This window comes from Oncorhynchus mykiss, chromosome 4, assembly GCF_013265735.2.
Source record: "Oncorhynchus mykiss isolate Arlee chromosome 4, USDA_OmykA_1.1, whole genome shotgun sequence".
In the NCBI taxonomy this organism is placed as follows: Eukaryota; Metazoa; Chordata; class Actinopteri; order Salmoniformes; family Salmonidae; genus Oncorhynchus; species Oncorhynchus mykiss.
The window spans coordinates 4,781,207-4,797,133 of record NC_048568.1 but is presented as its reverse complement, the minus strand read 5'-3'; the positions used below and the strand labels follow the sequence as shown (position 1 = coordinate 4,797,133).

At 40.4% G+C, this 15,927-nt stretch overlaps 1 protein-coding gene across 1 annotated transcript; it reads right to left on the bottom strand.

Moving 5' to 3' along the window:
* Positions 1 to 6,297: 6,297 nt before the first annotated feature.
* LOC110521973 (zinc finger protein 501) lies at positions 6,298 to 13,810 on the bottom strand. Its single transcript, XM_036975501.1, has 2 exons — positions 13,239 to 13,810; positions 6,298 to 7,964 (listed from the first exon to the last, which is right to left on the bottom strand). The coding sequence occupies exons 1-2, from the start codon at positions 13,540 to 13,542 to the stop codon at positions 6,835 to 6,837; spliced, it is 1,434 nt and encodes a 477-aa protein (XP_036831396.1). The 5' UTR covers positions 13,543 to 13,810; the 3' UTR covers positions 6,298 to 6,834.
* Positions 13,811 to 15,927: the final 2,117 nt, after the last annotated feature.

Genomic DNA, 15,927 nt, shown 5'->3' with positions numbered 1-15,927 from the left:
CTTTATGTTTGAAGCCTGAAATGTGGCAAAAGGTCGCAAAGTTCAAGGGGGCCGAATACTTTCGCAAGGCACTGTATATATATATCTCCTCATCAGGGGAAAAATCCAGGCTTTGAAATGGATGAGTACTATTTTTGTGATTTAACAAAAAGTGACTAACAAAAAAAAGAGTTGTGTAACACTTTTCACGTTGGTGACCCACTTGATTCAAAATGTACGCTTCAAAATGTAGCTGTCTGTCTTCTTCAGGTTGTCCTCTAACCAGTGAGGTAAAATATATCTCCCATTTCCATGTGTTTTTTTAGATGTGTTAGTTTCAACAGCAAGTGCAACCTGATTTTCCCCCTTAATCGATATCAGTGATTCATTGCTACTTGTCAAAACAACAGCATTTCTGGTGTTTGTGCAGTTTATAAGGAACTTCTATGATCATTGTGGATAAAATTTTAGGAACACCTTAATATTGAGTTGCACCTCCTTTTGCCCTAAGAACAGCCTCAATTTGTCAGGACACGGACTCTTACAAGGTGTTGCAAGGGTTCCACAGGCGGAGAGAAAGAAAAGAACGAAGGCCAGTGGCCGGAACCAGGCAAGGTAGTCCTAGGTCCTTAATATAACTGAAGACACTTGTCCTAACCTCCACTCTCGCTCTTCCTCTTTTGTCTCTCTCTCTTCCTCTCTCCCCCCTCTGCTTTGATTCTTGGAGGTCCCTTGCTCCCATGTGTTAGGAAAATTATGATTAAATGGAACTGTAACTAAGTAAACTTATACTGTGTTTTATTATATCTGATTAACAATATGAGTTCATAAGAAGGGATTGTGTGACACGGACAAGGAGTAATTAAAGTTAATGAACACCATTCCAACTAGGAAGAAAGGAATGGTTTGTGGATTAAGTAAACAGATAAGGTAGTTAACCTATGGTTGAACCGACGAAACTGAGCTCTGGGGTGTTTTAGATAAGGCAGTGAGTGCATTCCTAGGTTCTCTGTTAATTAGAACTGTCAGCTAAGTGGTGATCGATAATGGTGAGTCAAAAGTTAATTCAGTTGTGTTGTGTGTCCTGTGTATGTGCTAGGGTGTCAGAATGAACCTTTAAAGTTCCCTTTGACCCAGTCTGGAGGAGGAGATTCATTTTAGGAGCAATGAAATGACGTTGTAGCGGTATTTATTAGAGAGGGGTAAAGAAAGATTTTGTTCGGGCGCCAGGCAGGTATTAACCATGCCGAAAGGAAAAGAGTAGAATAGAGAGAGTACCACTACCAGACCCACACACATCAGCAGAAGAGACTGCCTAGAGTGTAGCCTGTTTACCAGATAGCCAGTGGAGAGAAAAAAGAATACACACCATATAAAACCCACATCACAGCACAGGGGTAACCCAAACCAGAATACCTCATACAATAATACTAATAATGGCAGAGCAATTCAACAGCAACTTCATACAAGAACAAACCCAGTCATCAACATAGGATTTGCAATAATCTGTATTATTTTCTAGTGGATGAGTGCAGAGGGTATGAATGTGGGGGGTGTTCATCGACACAACAAAGGCCTTAAAAATGTCCACAGTCTTCTCGGCCACATGTCATTAGTACACCTCAATACAGTTCACATAACAATACACAACTTGCAAGCAACCTCCCTTTTAACTAAAATGTCCATCCAAATACTTCTGGCAGGGCAATAATAGTCCAGCTCTAATGAACTTCAATGGGAAGTGCATTTGAAAAATAGAGAGTCTGTTGCAGGGTAAAGCACTGGAATGACAGGGAAGAGAAAGAGAGAGAAAAAGAGAAATCTTAGCTGTGGTCTTCAGGCCTGCCGGTGTACTGTCTGACTGTCCGATGGTTTGTTGGTTTGTATGTTAAAGCTTCGCAACAATGTTGCTACTAATCCATGCGATCCATAACGGGCGCGGTCCCAAACAAAAACAACCACGATCTAAAGCGATCACACCGATGAGTGAGTTAAATACTTTATAAACTACAAACGCTGAAAACAAACAAAACTTATGCAGCACAGCACACACAATCAAACTGTCGCGCCACCCAAGAGCTCCTCCCCAAAGAGCTGAATGAGCTCTCCTTATTTTCTCCTTCCTTACTGCTCATGCGCTCTTAAAGTGGCAGTGCACGGTGAAGGCTCCGTGCAGATTTCGCCACAACGTCATGTTATTGTATATAAACTGTTGCTCGTGGTAACGTGGGAGCGCGCTCCGAGAATAAATTCTGTTACCTATTATTGATAAGACTGGTCTCCGTCTATTTTATGCAAACAAGAATCTTACAAATTCTCATAAAATAGATTAAGGGAATTCAATTAAACAAAACACATTGGTATAATTAAATTACAGTAACACATGTCAGTTCAAGCCCTTAGAGGAGAGAGTGACCACTCCACAAGACCTCAGTATTCACAGGCCACTGTCCCGTGCCCTGCCTCTCCTTCCCTTTCAGTCCCTCTCTGCTTTGTGTCCTGGACCAGGGGTCAGCAGGAGTCAGAGCGACAGAGGGAACATTAAAAGAAAGAAAGAGCATATTTCCTGATTCCTTCTCTTTCAGTGGACACCCCCATAGTGTTTTTCAGAACCCCTACTAAAACCCCACTTGTTTAGTTGTGGTTGTTAGTGACTTTTTGTTAGTTCCCCCTTCTATTTAAGGGACATTTCTGGTTGGGGAACGTAACAACAATGTAACAACAATGTAGTAAAACAAGTTTATATTTGGGGTTGGATATTGCGTTCAATTGTTAATATTTTAATCAATGGCATTTCCTTAAATGCTCATTAGTCTTTCAGTTGTTAATCTTCTGTGTTTGATTGGTAAATAATTGTTTATTTATGTTTTTTCCTGTGCAGCTATTGCATTGCATCCATGTCTGAAATGTGCTGTATAAATAAAGCTTGTTTTGATTTGAACATATTGTAAAAGAAATTAACCCAATGACTGACCAATCAACAGACTCTTGCTAAACCAATTTACAAATATGTGCAAAAGCAACACATATCTTGGTCCATCTTAGTATGGAAAACAGTATCTCCCACTGTCAAAATAGTGCATGTTACGTAAGTTTAGTATCACTTTTCAACCAACCCAGTGCATTTGTTTAAATCAACAATACGTCAAAGGATTCAACTACTGAAAACAAACAAACAAATGGATCAATCTAACTTTTCAAGCCTGCTGAAGGCATGGTGGAGTGGTAAACACCACCCCCGGCTCTACCAGAGGCTTGAGGTGGTCTCCCACAACTCTGCTTATGTCATGTTCTGTGGCCTTGCCATTCCATTTCTTAACTGCAACACAGAAATAAACACTTTTCGTCATATTATATAAAACACTTCAAGTAATGGATATGGAGCATCTATGGCCTCAGTTACACCTGGCACCTAAATGTGACTTCTGTCATCCGATCACTCAAGCGGTATTAGGTTCAGATCTACCAGGATGGGCCTTTGACGCAGTCAGGCTACTGAATATGCATAAGCAATATAAAGAGATGGTGTGAATGAGTGGGGAAAAGTACATTGGACACAAATTACCTTCATAATAAGAAAGAACAAATTTGTGTGCCTGAGGGGAAATGTCTTTTTATAGCCAAAAGGGTGAGAAATTACACCAATATCTGGACAATTTGCTCTAATGTAAATTAACATAGATGAAGGAAAGTATTCCCTTTTGCTTATGTGATGAACAGCTAAATATTTACCATCTAAACCATGTGTGACCTCTGTCGTGTCTCTGACCAACATTTAATTATATGACATGCTATTTTATCAAATCGATGACCTAACGTTTAATTGATTGTGTCATTGAATTAAACCATGCAACAATTTAACCATTAATAACCTGGGGCACCACAGATATAGAGCGGTTATCTCCCGAATCCACTCTCTTAAAGATCTTTAAAATCAATCGCACTCAATTATTAATCGTCACCTTATTCAGTCTCATTCTGATTGTCGTAAAGTACTTGGTTATCTGCACGAACCCTGGCTAACAAGTTGAATCAGCAATACACAAATTGGCTTAATTACTTATTTACTAAATACACAATATACAGTTGAAGTCAAAAGTTTACATTCACTTAGGTTGGAGTCATTAAAACTCGTTTTTCAACCACTCCACAAATTTCTTAACAACAAACTATAGGTTTGGCAAGTCGGTTAGGACATCTACTTTGTGCATGATACAAGTAATTTTTCCAACAATTAATTGACATAATTTGAGTCAATTGGAGGTGTACCTGTGGATCTATTTCAAGGCCTACCTTCAAGCTCAGTGCCTCTTTCAAAGTTTTTACTAAGTTGCCATAATCAGCTCGTGCTGTATTCTGGCTGATCTAGTCGAAATTCACCATTCCAGCAAGGTGATTGTCAAATCCACGTGATCTGGTCTCATGTAAATTTTGTTAGAGTAGTTGTTCAACCATTCGCATCCACAGCTCACACCTCGGTTTGCTTAGTCTAAAGTGAATTGGGTCACGGGGGCTTTATACTGGGGAAGAGAAGGGCGTTTTTCATCCCTCTCCAACCAATATCTGTTCACTTGGGTGTGGCCATTGATTAAATAAAATTACTTAAAAATTCTCTCATTTAGGAGCTAAAATTACATTTAATATTTTCAAAAATAGTTTCATATTTAAATTGCACAACATTTCCATGATAACCTGATACCTAGAATGATTATATTTTCCAAGATACAGTTTATGTCGTCCTGTCATCAGATATATGTCCCAGACAACAACTGATCTGACATCATATTCTTTAAGTACCAATGGACACTTTCAACTGGTTGAGAAAGGGAATTATTGTTCCATTCGCCAACCTTTTGATGTTACTATACTTTCTCTGTGGGAAAAAAGGGCAATGTCATGACAATACTAACCCATCATGTCTGCATTGGACATGCATGCCATAAATAATCTTAAATCCACTGTAACCAAAAGGGTAGAGCACTGATAGTGGAGACGAGAGAAAAATCCCCTGGAGAGTGACCACAGTGAAGGATAACTTTGACATGGGCTGCAAAGTAGCTATGTAGTGTATAAGTTCCATCCCTGTATGGCTGACTGGGCCAGGACACCAATTCAATTACACTTGTAGCTAGCATGCCAACCACTGGAGGACAGCGGGTGTTGCAGAATGAAGCTGATCTGTGCAAATTACCAGAGATCCTCCCGCAGCAGAGATGCTTCCAGTATTAAAATATAGATCCATTCATGATAGATAGGAGACACTACTTCAAGTCTCAGTGGGATGACATCACATTAATGGCAACTAGAGCTCACGGCTGCTAGTCACACCGCTTTCACCTCCTCCTCTGCCACAGACAGTATAACGCAAACACCGACTGATCTGAGTCAATGAAACAGAATTAAATATTGATGAGGCAGTGTAGCATAATTAAATACTGATCTGAGTCAATGTAGGTAGCCTAGTGGTTAGAGCGTTGGGCCAGAAACCGAAAGGTTGCTGGATTGAATCCCCAAGCTGGTAAGAATCTGTCAATCTGAACAAGGTAGTTAACCCACTGTTCCCCGGTAGGCCGTCATTGTAAATAAATTGTCTAATAAAATCAAATTTAAGTAAAAAAAAAAAACATGTTTAAATGTAGCAGAATTAAACACACAACATTCATTCTATGGGTACTAGATTGACTCAGTTCTGCTGGCTGCTGAGGTTTAGGAGGAGGAGGTCAGTGAGTGTGTTGAGGTTGAGGTGGTCAGTGAGTGTGTACATGAGTTAGTTGACAGGTGAGTGCTAGGGTATTTCTCAGTTCATCCTTCCTCAATTACTCTCCTCGTCTCCTTTTAAAAACCTATTGGAGAAGAAGGTCAGTGGGGAGGGAACTTGTACCTTCTCCTCCAATACAGTTTTGACACAATACAGGTAAGGAGATGTGAATAATCAAGGAAAGACAAAGTGAGAAAGCCCTAGTAGCCATCCAACACTACTGTTATCCTAGCCCCACCCAGATCATGGTATTGGTAGGATAATGGCTGCTGCTTCGTGGGTATGAAGTGCTGTTGTGAACAGAGGCTGCATCACAGTCAGCCAGACAGGGACTGTTACACCCACACCAATCATCAAGGACATCAGCTGTTCCACCCACACCAATCATCAAGGACATCAGCTGTTCCACCCACACTGATGATCAAGGACATCAGATGTTACACCCACACTGATGACCAAGGACATCAGCTGCAAATCTGTGCAATATCAGACTAAATTAGAGTAACAACCAAATAAAACAGGAAAACAGGGAATGTTCAATTACCCAAAAATACACTATACTTCATCCAAAGAATCAATACTTTATTTCATATCATAAAGAACACCTGTGGAAATGGGCAGTGGATTTAGACATCCATCTGACTCCAAAACAAGCCATGATTGAATAGTTGAATAATAGTCCAAATAATAATATAATCAGCACAATGTCAGGTGTTAGTGCAGAGCTGGAACAGAAACCTGCACACCCAGTAGCTAGATCTCTAGCAGCAAGGTTGGCCATCCATTTTCTAGGTTGATGCATCGTTGCTTTAACTGTATTGCTGTAGTCAAACAACTTATTCTAACAGTAAACCAATATCATATTCAGAGCATTCAAAAAGTATTCAGACCCCTTGACTTTTTCCTCATTTTGTTACGTTACAGCCTTATTCTAAAATGTATTAAATAATATTGTTTTCCAAATCAATCTACACACAATACCCCATAATGTCAACGTTTATGGTTGTACATTTGTGATATCACTAAAACACTCCTACTACAATGTTTAAACATTCTACATTGTGACATAATGTCATTGATATCATGAAACAACTCCTTCATATATGTATTTTCTGATGTTTATTTAGAGATCTTTTATCATAGAATCTCTTCCCACATTGATCACAGCTATAAGACTTCTCTCCTGTGTGTGTTCTCTGGTGTATAGTCAGATGGCTAGATGTAGTAAAACTCTTCCCACATTGATCACAGCTATAAGGTTTCAATCCTGTGTGTGTTCTCTGGTGTGATACCAGGTTGCTTGACCGAGTACAACTCTTCCCACATTGCTTACAGCTATAAGGTTTCTCTCCTGTGTGTGTTCTCTGGTGTAAAATCAAATGGCTAGATGTAACAAAACTCTTCCCACATTGAGTACAGCTATAAGGCTTCTCTCCTGTGTGTGTTCTCTGGTGTATAGTCAGATGGCTAGATGTAGTAAAACTCTTCCCACATTGATCACAACTATAAGGTTTCTCTCCTGTGTGTGTTCTCTGGTGTGATACCAGGCTGCTTGACTGAGTAAAACTCTTCCCACATTGATCACAGCTATAGGGTTTCTCTCCTGTGTGTGTTCTCTGGTGTGATACCAAGTTGCTTGACTGAGTAAAACTCATCCAACATTGATTACAGCTATAAGGTTTATCTCCTGTGTGTTTTCTCTGGTGTGATACCAGGCTGCTTGACCGAGTAAAACTCTTCTCACATTGATTACAGCTATAATGTTTCTCTCCTGTGTGTGCTCTCAGATGTACTATCAGGCAGCTTGAGCTAGTAAAACTCTTCCCACATTGAATACAGATATAAGGTTTCTCTCCTGTGTGTGCTCTCAGATGTACCATCAGGCCGTTTGAGCGAGTAAAACTCTTCCCACATTGATCACAGCTATAAGGTTTCTCTCCAGTGTGAATTCTCATGTGTACTTTTAGTGAATTTGATCTTAAGTAACTCTTCCCACAATCAAAACAGTGGTGAGATTTCTCTCCTGTGTGTGTTCGCAGGTGTACTTTAAGTTCTGATGTAGATTTGCAACCTTTCCCACAGTCAGAGCAGCGGTGAGATTTCTTCCCTGTGGGTCTCCGCTGGTGTTTCTTGAGGTGCCCTGATGTGGAGAGACTCTTCTCTGCCTCGTCAGCTTCATGATGTTGTAGAGACTCGCCAGAGGATCCACGGTAGTCACGTCTCTCTCCTAAAGTCAGACAGATGGTTAAAGGGCCACAACAGCAGAAATCCACTGTAAAAGGTGATACCAACATGATAGATGATGTTGTACAACAATTGACGTCTGTAATGAATGTTACAATTATCTTAAGACAGTCAAGTGAGCAACAAGTAATCTTTTTTCTTGTTTTCACATTAGTAGTAACATCGATGATTGTAGGCTAGAATTAAGTTATTAAAGTTGTTGAAATCCTAAGCGCTGCGCCAGACAACTTTTGGTCTCCAATATAGGCCCCTTTCTGTGTTTGCTAAAATTGGCACGAGGGCAATGTAGACTCAATTTGGTTGTAGAAACTCATCCATGCTAATGCAGAAACCACTAGTTATACCAATAACATAGTCCTACTGTAGGACCCATAACTTCACCTAATAATAACAACATAGACCTAGGACTATACATCATTTAATATTTCAGGTGAAACATGGAAAAACCCCAGATAATTTTGTGAATAATCCCACTAGGCTACTCTGTAATGTGTTGTCATTCTAAATGTCCTGAATAAAGGACAATAGCTCTGTGTGTTGTACAATAGCCTATCCATCAAGGACCAATTCTTTACACATTATGAGCTAAGTATCTCCGTGTGCAAACAGACTAACGAGACCCTACTGTAAATCAAGCAGACAATAAAGTCAATTTGTTAGGGATGTTGGATCCAACATGGAGCACAGCATAACTGTCTTTACCAGAGTAATGAATGAAGAAGCACTTTGGTTGTTGTTGCACGTCGTGATGCTTGTCATTTGACTGTCATTCAGAAAATGATTTCCTGGATCAGCTGATGATAATTGAACATGTGACTAACAAAACAGCTACAGTATTAAGTATTATGTGTAATTATTGAAGAACCGCGTTAATGACAGTATCCATTTGGGTGTTGTGAATCAACTTAAGGTAACTCAGAACCATTGGATTTAGAAAACTGAAATTATTTATATTTGCTGTGCCCATGAAAACTGTTTTCCCAGCGTAACATAAGGAGCCACTAAATGTTACTTAGTTAGAGTGCATTTCAGAGATCTGAATACAAAACACTGACCGACAGCAAGATCCAATATTTAAATTGAAGTTCATCATATGACAAGTTTAACGTTATGACTATAACTACTGTTCCCTGAAGGAGGGAAACTAGGTACAACATACTCGTTAAATCCGCACCTCGCTGGAAGCCCCGCCTTCCACAGGTGATGAGTGTTAGCCTCGGATTTATTCCTTAAATTTAATACCGCCCTTCACCGACCAGGAAGGGACGGGGCCAAACAGGTGTTGTACATCTTTCCCTCCTTTAGAGTAGAACACCTGTTTAGGAGAGGTGCTGGCTAGCGGAATAGAACTCAGGAAACTTCCTTCAGGGAACAGTAGTTATTGCCATAACATGTGGATTTAATAGTATGCTGTACCTCGTTTCCCTCCTTCAGGGAACAGTAATTATAGTCATAAAGTTACACTCCCTTTCAGTCGGTCAACTTCGGTATAACATACTACGGGGAAATACTATCCTTCCCCAACCGAACCAAACGGATACTAAATGAAACAGCCCATGGCAGACCACCCAGACTTGACCCCGCAAGATATGTCAATTTATTCATTGTCTTTTGTTTGAAACACTCCTGTCAATGTTGAGTAAGGACGCACACCTGATTACGCATATAGAAGTAGGACTAGTCTACCTGTTTACACATATAGAAGTAGGACTACTCTACATGGCCTGCGCACAAATGTAGGCCTTTGGGGATGTCTGATAGTATGTCTGATTGTTTTAACACACCACCACTAATGAGCTGTGGAGCTTCTCAAGATCATTTTTTCTTCACCTCAAACAGCAAGTAAACAGTCTTATTAAAATCAATTAAAAATGACAATAGTTCCTCAAAATATTTTCAGCTCTCACCCTTTTGATAACCACTCGGCATAAAAAAGAAAAATGTAATGCTCTGATCCAGTGGAAATGTCATAAAATACCTGATTACTCCTTATCCCTTGAACAAATAGCCGACAGCTGTGTCTGTCGAGAACTCACTGGCGCAGGAAACTGAGGGCCCAGAATATTTAATTCAATGTTGCAAGCTTGCTATCTCTAGTTTTGGGCTGACCCAGTTGATAGTTGATACAATGTTTAAAGTTTGTTGTAGACAGGCCATGTGCAGCCAATGTGATTTATAGGATATTTATTTTTATCAGGATATTTTCTAACTGTAGGATGCAATGTTTTTATTTGTTAGCAAAGATAATAGTTTCAGAATAATGATTGTTTTTCAAACAGGTTTGCTATTTTATTTCAGTTTACTAAATAGTTTTTCCCTAATCTATTTTTCTGTAATGAGACACCTCTGGGGAAGGGTGTCAGCAACATTTAAAAAAAGATATATACAGTGGGGAGAACAAGTATTTGATACACTGCTGATTTTCCCACTTACTACAAAGCATGTAGAGGTCTGTAATTTTTATCATAGGTACACTTCAACTATGTGAGACGGAATCTAAAACAAACATCCAGAAAATCACATTTTATGATTTTTAAGTAATTAATTTGCATTTTATTGCATGACATAAGTATTTGATCACCTACCAACCAGTAAGAGTTCCGGCTCTCACAGACCTGTTAGTTTTTCTTTAAGAAGCCCTCCTGTTCTCCACTCATTATCTGTATTAACTGCACCTGTTTGAACTCGTTACCTGTATAAAAGACACCTGTCCACACACTCAATCAAACAGACTCCAACCTCTCAACAATGTCCAAGACCAGAGAGCTGTGTAAGAACATCAGGGATAAAACTGTAGACCTGCACAAGGCTGGGATGGGCTACAGGACAATAGGCAAGCAGCTTGGTGAGAAGGCAACAACTGTTGGCGCAATTATTAGAAAATGGAAGAAGTTCAAGATGACGGTCAATCACCTTCGGTCTGGGACTCCATGCAAGATCTCACCTCGTGGGGCATCAATGATCATGAGGAAGGTGAGGGATCAGCCCAGAACTACACGGCAGGACCTGGTCAATGACCTGAAGAGAGCTTGGACCACAGTCTCAAAGAAACCCATTAGTAACACACTACGCCATCATGGATTAAAATCCTGCAGTGCATGCAAGGTCCCCCTGCTCAAGCCAGCGCATGTCCAGGCCCATCTGAAGTTTGCCAATGACCATCTGGATGATCCAGAAGAGGAATGGGAGAAGGTCATGTGGTCTGATGAGACACAAATAGAGCTTTTTAGTCTAAACTCCACTCGCCGTGTTTGGAGGAAGAAGAAGGATGAGTACAACCCCAAGAACACCAACCATGAAGCATGGAGGTAGAAACAGCATTCTTTGGGGATGCTTTTCTGCAAAGGGGACAGGACGACTGCACCATATTAAGGGGAGGATAGATGGGGCCATGTATCGCGAGATCTTGGCCAACGACCTCCTTCCCTCAGTAAGAGCATTGAAGATGGGTCGTGGCTGGGTGTTCCAGCATGACAACGACCCGAAAAACACAACCAGGGCAACTAAGGAGTGGCTCCGTAAGAAGCATCTCAAGGGCCTGGATTGGCCTAGCCAGTCTCCAGACCTGAACCCAATAGAACATCTTTGGAGGGAGCTGAAAGTCCGTATTGCCCAGTGACAGCTCCGAAACCTGAAGGATCTGGAGAAGGTCTGTATGGAGGAGTGGGCCAAAATCCCTGCTGCAGTGTATGCAAACCTGGTCAAGAACTACAGGAAACAGTACGATCTCTGTAATTGCAAAAAAAGGTTTCTGTACCAAATATTAAGTTCTGCTTTTCTGATGTATCAAATACTTATGTCATGCAATAAAATGCAAATGAATTACTTAAAAATCATACAAATGTGATTTTTCTGGATTTTTGTTTTAGATTCCGTCTCTCACAGTTGAAGTGTACCTATGAAAAATATTACAGACCTCTACATGCTTTGTAAGTAGGAAAACCTGCAAAATCGGCAGTGTATCAAATACTTGTTCTCCCCACTGTATATATTTAGTGTTTTATGACAAACCGTTTTTTTCAAATCTGTCAAGACACCAACGTAGACTTTACCGTAAAATTCTTTACTTACAAGCCCTTAACCAAGAAGAAGAAAATATTTACCAAGTAGACTAAAATAAAAAGTAATAATAAAAAGTAACACAATGAGCACCGAGTCAGAGTGGGGGGGTACAGGCTAGTTGAGGTAATCTGTACATGAAGGTAGAGGCGTAGTGACTATGCATAGGTAACAAACAACCAGCGAGTAGCAGCAGTGCACAAACGGGAGGGGGGAGGTTCAATGTAAATTGTTCGGTGGCGATTTTATGAATTGTAGAAGCTGTTGAGGAGGCTTTTGGTCCTAGACTTGACGCTCCGGTACCGCTTGCCGTGCGGTAGCAGAGAAAATAGTCTATAACTTGGGTGACTGGAGTCTCTGACAATTTTATGGTCTTTCCTCTGACACCGCCTATTATATAGATCCTGGATGGCAGGAAGCTTGGCCCCAGTGATGTACTGGGCCGCTCGCACTACCCTTTGTAGCGCCTTAGGGTCCGATGCCGAGCAGTTGCCATACCAGGCGGTGATGCAACCGGTCAGGTTGCTCTCGATGGTGCAGCTGCATTACCTTCTGAGGATCTGGGGACCCATGCCAAATCTTTTCAGTCTCCTGAGGGGGAAGAGGTTTTGTTGTGCCATCTTCACAACTGTCTTGGTATATACCCACGTGGGTGATTGAAATATGAACTGAGGTCCACACTCCAGTCCAGTTGATGGTGGTAATGCACCTTAAAGTTGGTTGCCAACCGCCATAAAAAGTCCAAAGAAGAAAAAGAAGCCTGAAGGAAGGAGAAATGACAAGAAACTAATTTGGTTTACCGTTTGGGGCATCACGACTGGTTACCTATTTTGATGTGATATGAAATTATTTTGTGAAATTATTATTATTAGCTTATATTTAAAAATTGTATTTTCAAAATCTGTGTTCTGATGGGGTACGACAGTTGAACTAAGCTCATGAGGCATTTATAAGTGATTTCTTCAAGAAACAGATTGGTACATATCATTAATGTATAAGTCCCAAAATGGATGTTACAACTGCTGATTGAGGACTATAGTATTTCAGGCATTGTCATTGGATGCATTTGATCAATTAACGTTTTGTTGATGGTCCACTCTTGATGTTCTACAGTTCCAGTGTAGCTTCAGCCATTCCTACAGAACAACATTAAAGTGTAGAACCCCTTTACTGCATATTGGTTCAATACGGTACTTACTGGTGTTAAACAGATCTCCAACCTCCTCTTCTTCCTCCAATGTGACGGTAATCTCCCCCTCCTCCTCTTTCACTCCAAAAGCTGCATCCTCCTCTTTCTCTGCCTCCTCTTCTTTTACTGTAACATCTTCCTCATCTTTCACTCTGAACGCGTCTTCTTCTTCTTTCACGGTAACAGCCTCGCCATCTACTTGTTTTTGTATTGTAACAGCCTCCTCTTCCTCCTCCTCTTTCACGATAGCTTCTTTCTCCGCCCAGCAGATCTTCTCCTCTTCAGTAGGAAGAGAGTAGCTTAATGAACTCATGGTCGGGGATGTTAGCTAGCTAGCATTAGCGACTAGCCTAGTTCTAATCTAATTTAGCAAACTAGCTAGCTGACAAAAAACGTAAATATATAATTAAATGGGCCAACAAGTATATAACGACAGAAGTGTGTTTAATACACATCGACTAATATACACCAAAACAGTGTACAGAGCGTTAATGTTGTAGCTATGTTTGCTAGAAAGCTACGGAGGTGTCTGACTAGCTGTTGTTGTTGAAGGAACCCGTCCACTAGATTGAACGTCACACAGGCAGCATCGCCTGAACCTAAAAGACGCACATTGCCATCTGCTGACTGGAGTGGGCAACGCAGCTGAGGAACCAAAAGTTTATTTTTCATTTATTTCATAAAGGTTTAATGTTATATTAAGTCGTTCAGAGAGAAGCATGTGTTGATTGATTCGTTTTCAATGAGTGAGAATTTAAAACAAACTTTACACCCACTACATATTTGCATCGAACCATACTTCTGACATGGATCATTTTGACCCCAGAGGCATATCTTTTATCATAGCCAAAATGTGGTTTATTAAATTCTTCCAATTTTTCATGACTTTGTCAATCAACTTGTTCTTAATAAATCTAAATCATGGTTTAGTGTTTCTGTATCAAAATGGACTTTTAACAATTTCCTATCCTTTGGAGTAATTTTTACCCCAGCCAAAAGCACCTTTGATAAATAGGACGTTTATTTCAAATCAAAATCAAATCACATTTTATTGGTCACATACACATGTTTAGCAGATATTACATTTTGTGGAAAAGGTGACATCCTGAGAGTTGTTTCTACATCCTTGAGATGTTTCTACAACTTGGAGTCCACCTGTGGTAAATTCAATTGATTTAACATGATTTGGAAAAGCACACACCTCTCTATATAAGGTCCCACAGTTCACAGTGCATGTCAGAGTAAAAACCAAGCCATGAGGTCAAATGAATTGTCCGTAGAGCTCTGAGACAGAATGGTGTCGAGGCACAGATCTGGGGAAAGGTACCAAAAAATGTCTGCAGCATTGAAGGTCCCCAAGAACACAGTGGCCTCCATCATTCTTAAATGGAATACGTTTGGAACCAGCAAGACTCTTCTTAGAGCTGGCCGCCCGGCCAAACTGCGCAATCAGGGTAGAAGGGCCTTGGTCAGAGAGGAGACCAAGAACCCGATGGTCACTCTGACAGAGCTCCAGAGTTCCTCTATGGAGATGGGAGGGCCTTCCAGAAGGACAACCATCTCTGCAGCACCCCACCAATAAGGCCTTTATGGTAGCGAGGCCAGACGGAAGCCACTCCTCAGTAGAAGGTACATGGCAGCCCGCTTGGAGTTTGCCAAAAGGCACCTGAAGGACTCTCAGACCATGAGAAACAAGATTCTCTGGTCTGATTAAGCAAAGATTGAACTCTTTGGCCTGAATGCCAAGTGTCACGTCTGGAGGAAAATTGGCAACGGTGGTGGCAACATCATACTGTGGAGATGCTTTTCAACAGCAGTGCAAATTGTCCACTGTTATTGGTGTAATTTATCACCCATTTTGTCTGTATGAAAGTTAATTTTCCCTCAGGCACACACATTAGTTATTTGTTATTATGAAGGTAATTTGTGTAGAATGTACTTTTCCCCACATCTCTTTACATTGCTTATTTATATTCAGTGGCCTGACTGCATCCAGACTATGTCAAAGGCCCATCCTGATAGATCTGAACCTAATGCAGCTTGGTGTGATTGGATAACCGAAGTCACATTTAGGTACCAGGTGTAACTGAGGCCATAGATGCTCCATATCCATTACTTTGAGTGTTTATTATAATATGACTAAATGTGTTTCTGTGTTGCAGAGGGATTTATCATTTTCAACAAATGTACTGGGTTCGTTGAAAAGTGATACTAAATTTACATACCATGCACTATTTTGACAGTGGAAGATATACTGAATTTATACTATTTTATATAATTTATATTTATACTAATTTATACTATTTTTCATACTAAGATGGACGAAGATACATGTTGCTTTTGCACAGATTTGTTCATTGGTTTTGCAAGAGGCTGTTGATTGGTCAGTCATTGGGTTAATTTGTTTTACAATATGTTCAAATCAAGCTTTTTTATACAGCACATTTCATACATGGATGCAACACAATGGCTTCACAGAAAAAAAAAACAAATAAAAAGCAATAAACATGAGGAAATATTTAGTACACAACAAACATAAGAGGCATGACAATGATCCAAACACACTGCCCGGGCAACGAAGGAGTGGCTTTGTAAGAAGCATTTCAAGGTCCTGGAGTGGCCTAGCCAGTCTCCAGATCTCAACCCCATAGAAAATCTTTGGAGGGAGTTGAAAGTCCGTGTTGCCCAGCAACAGCCC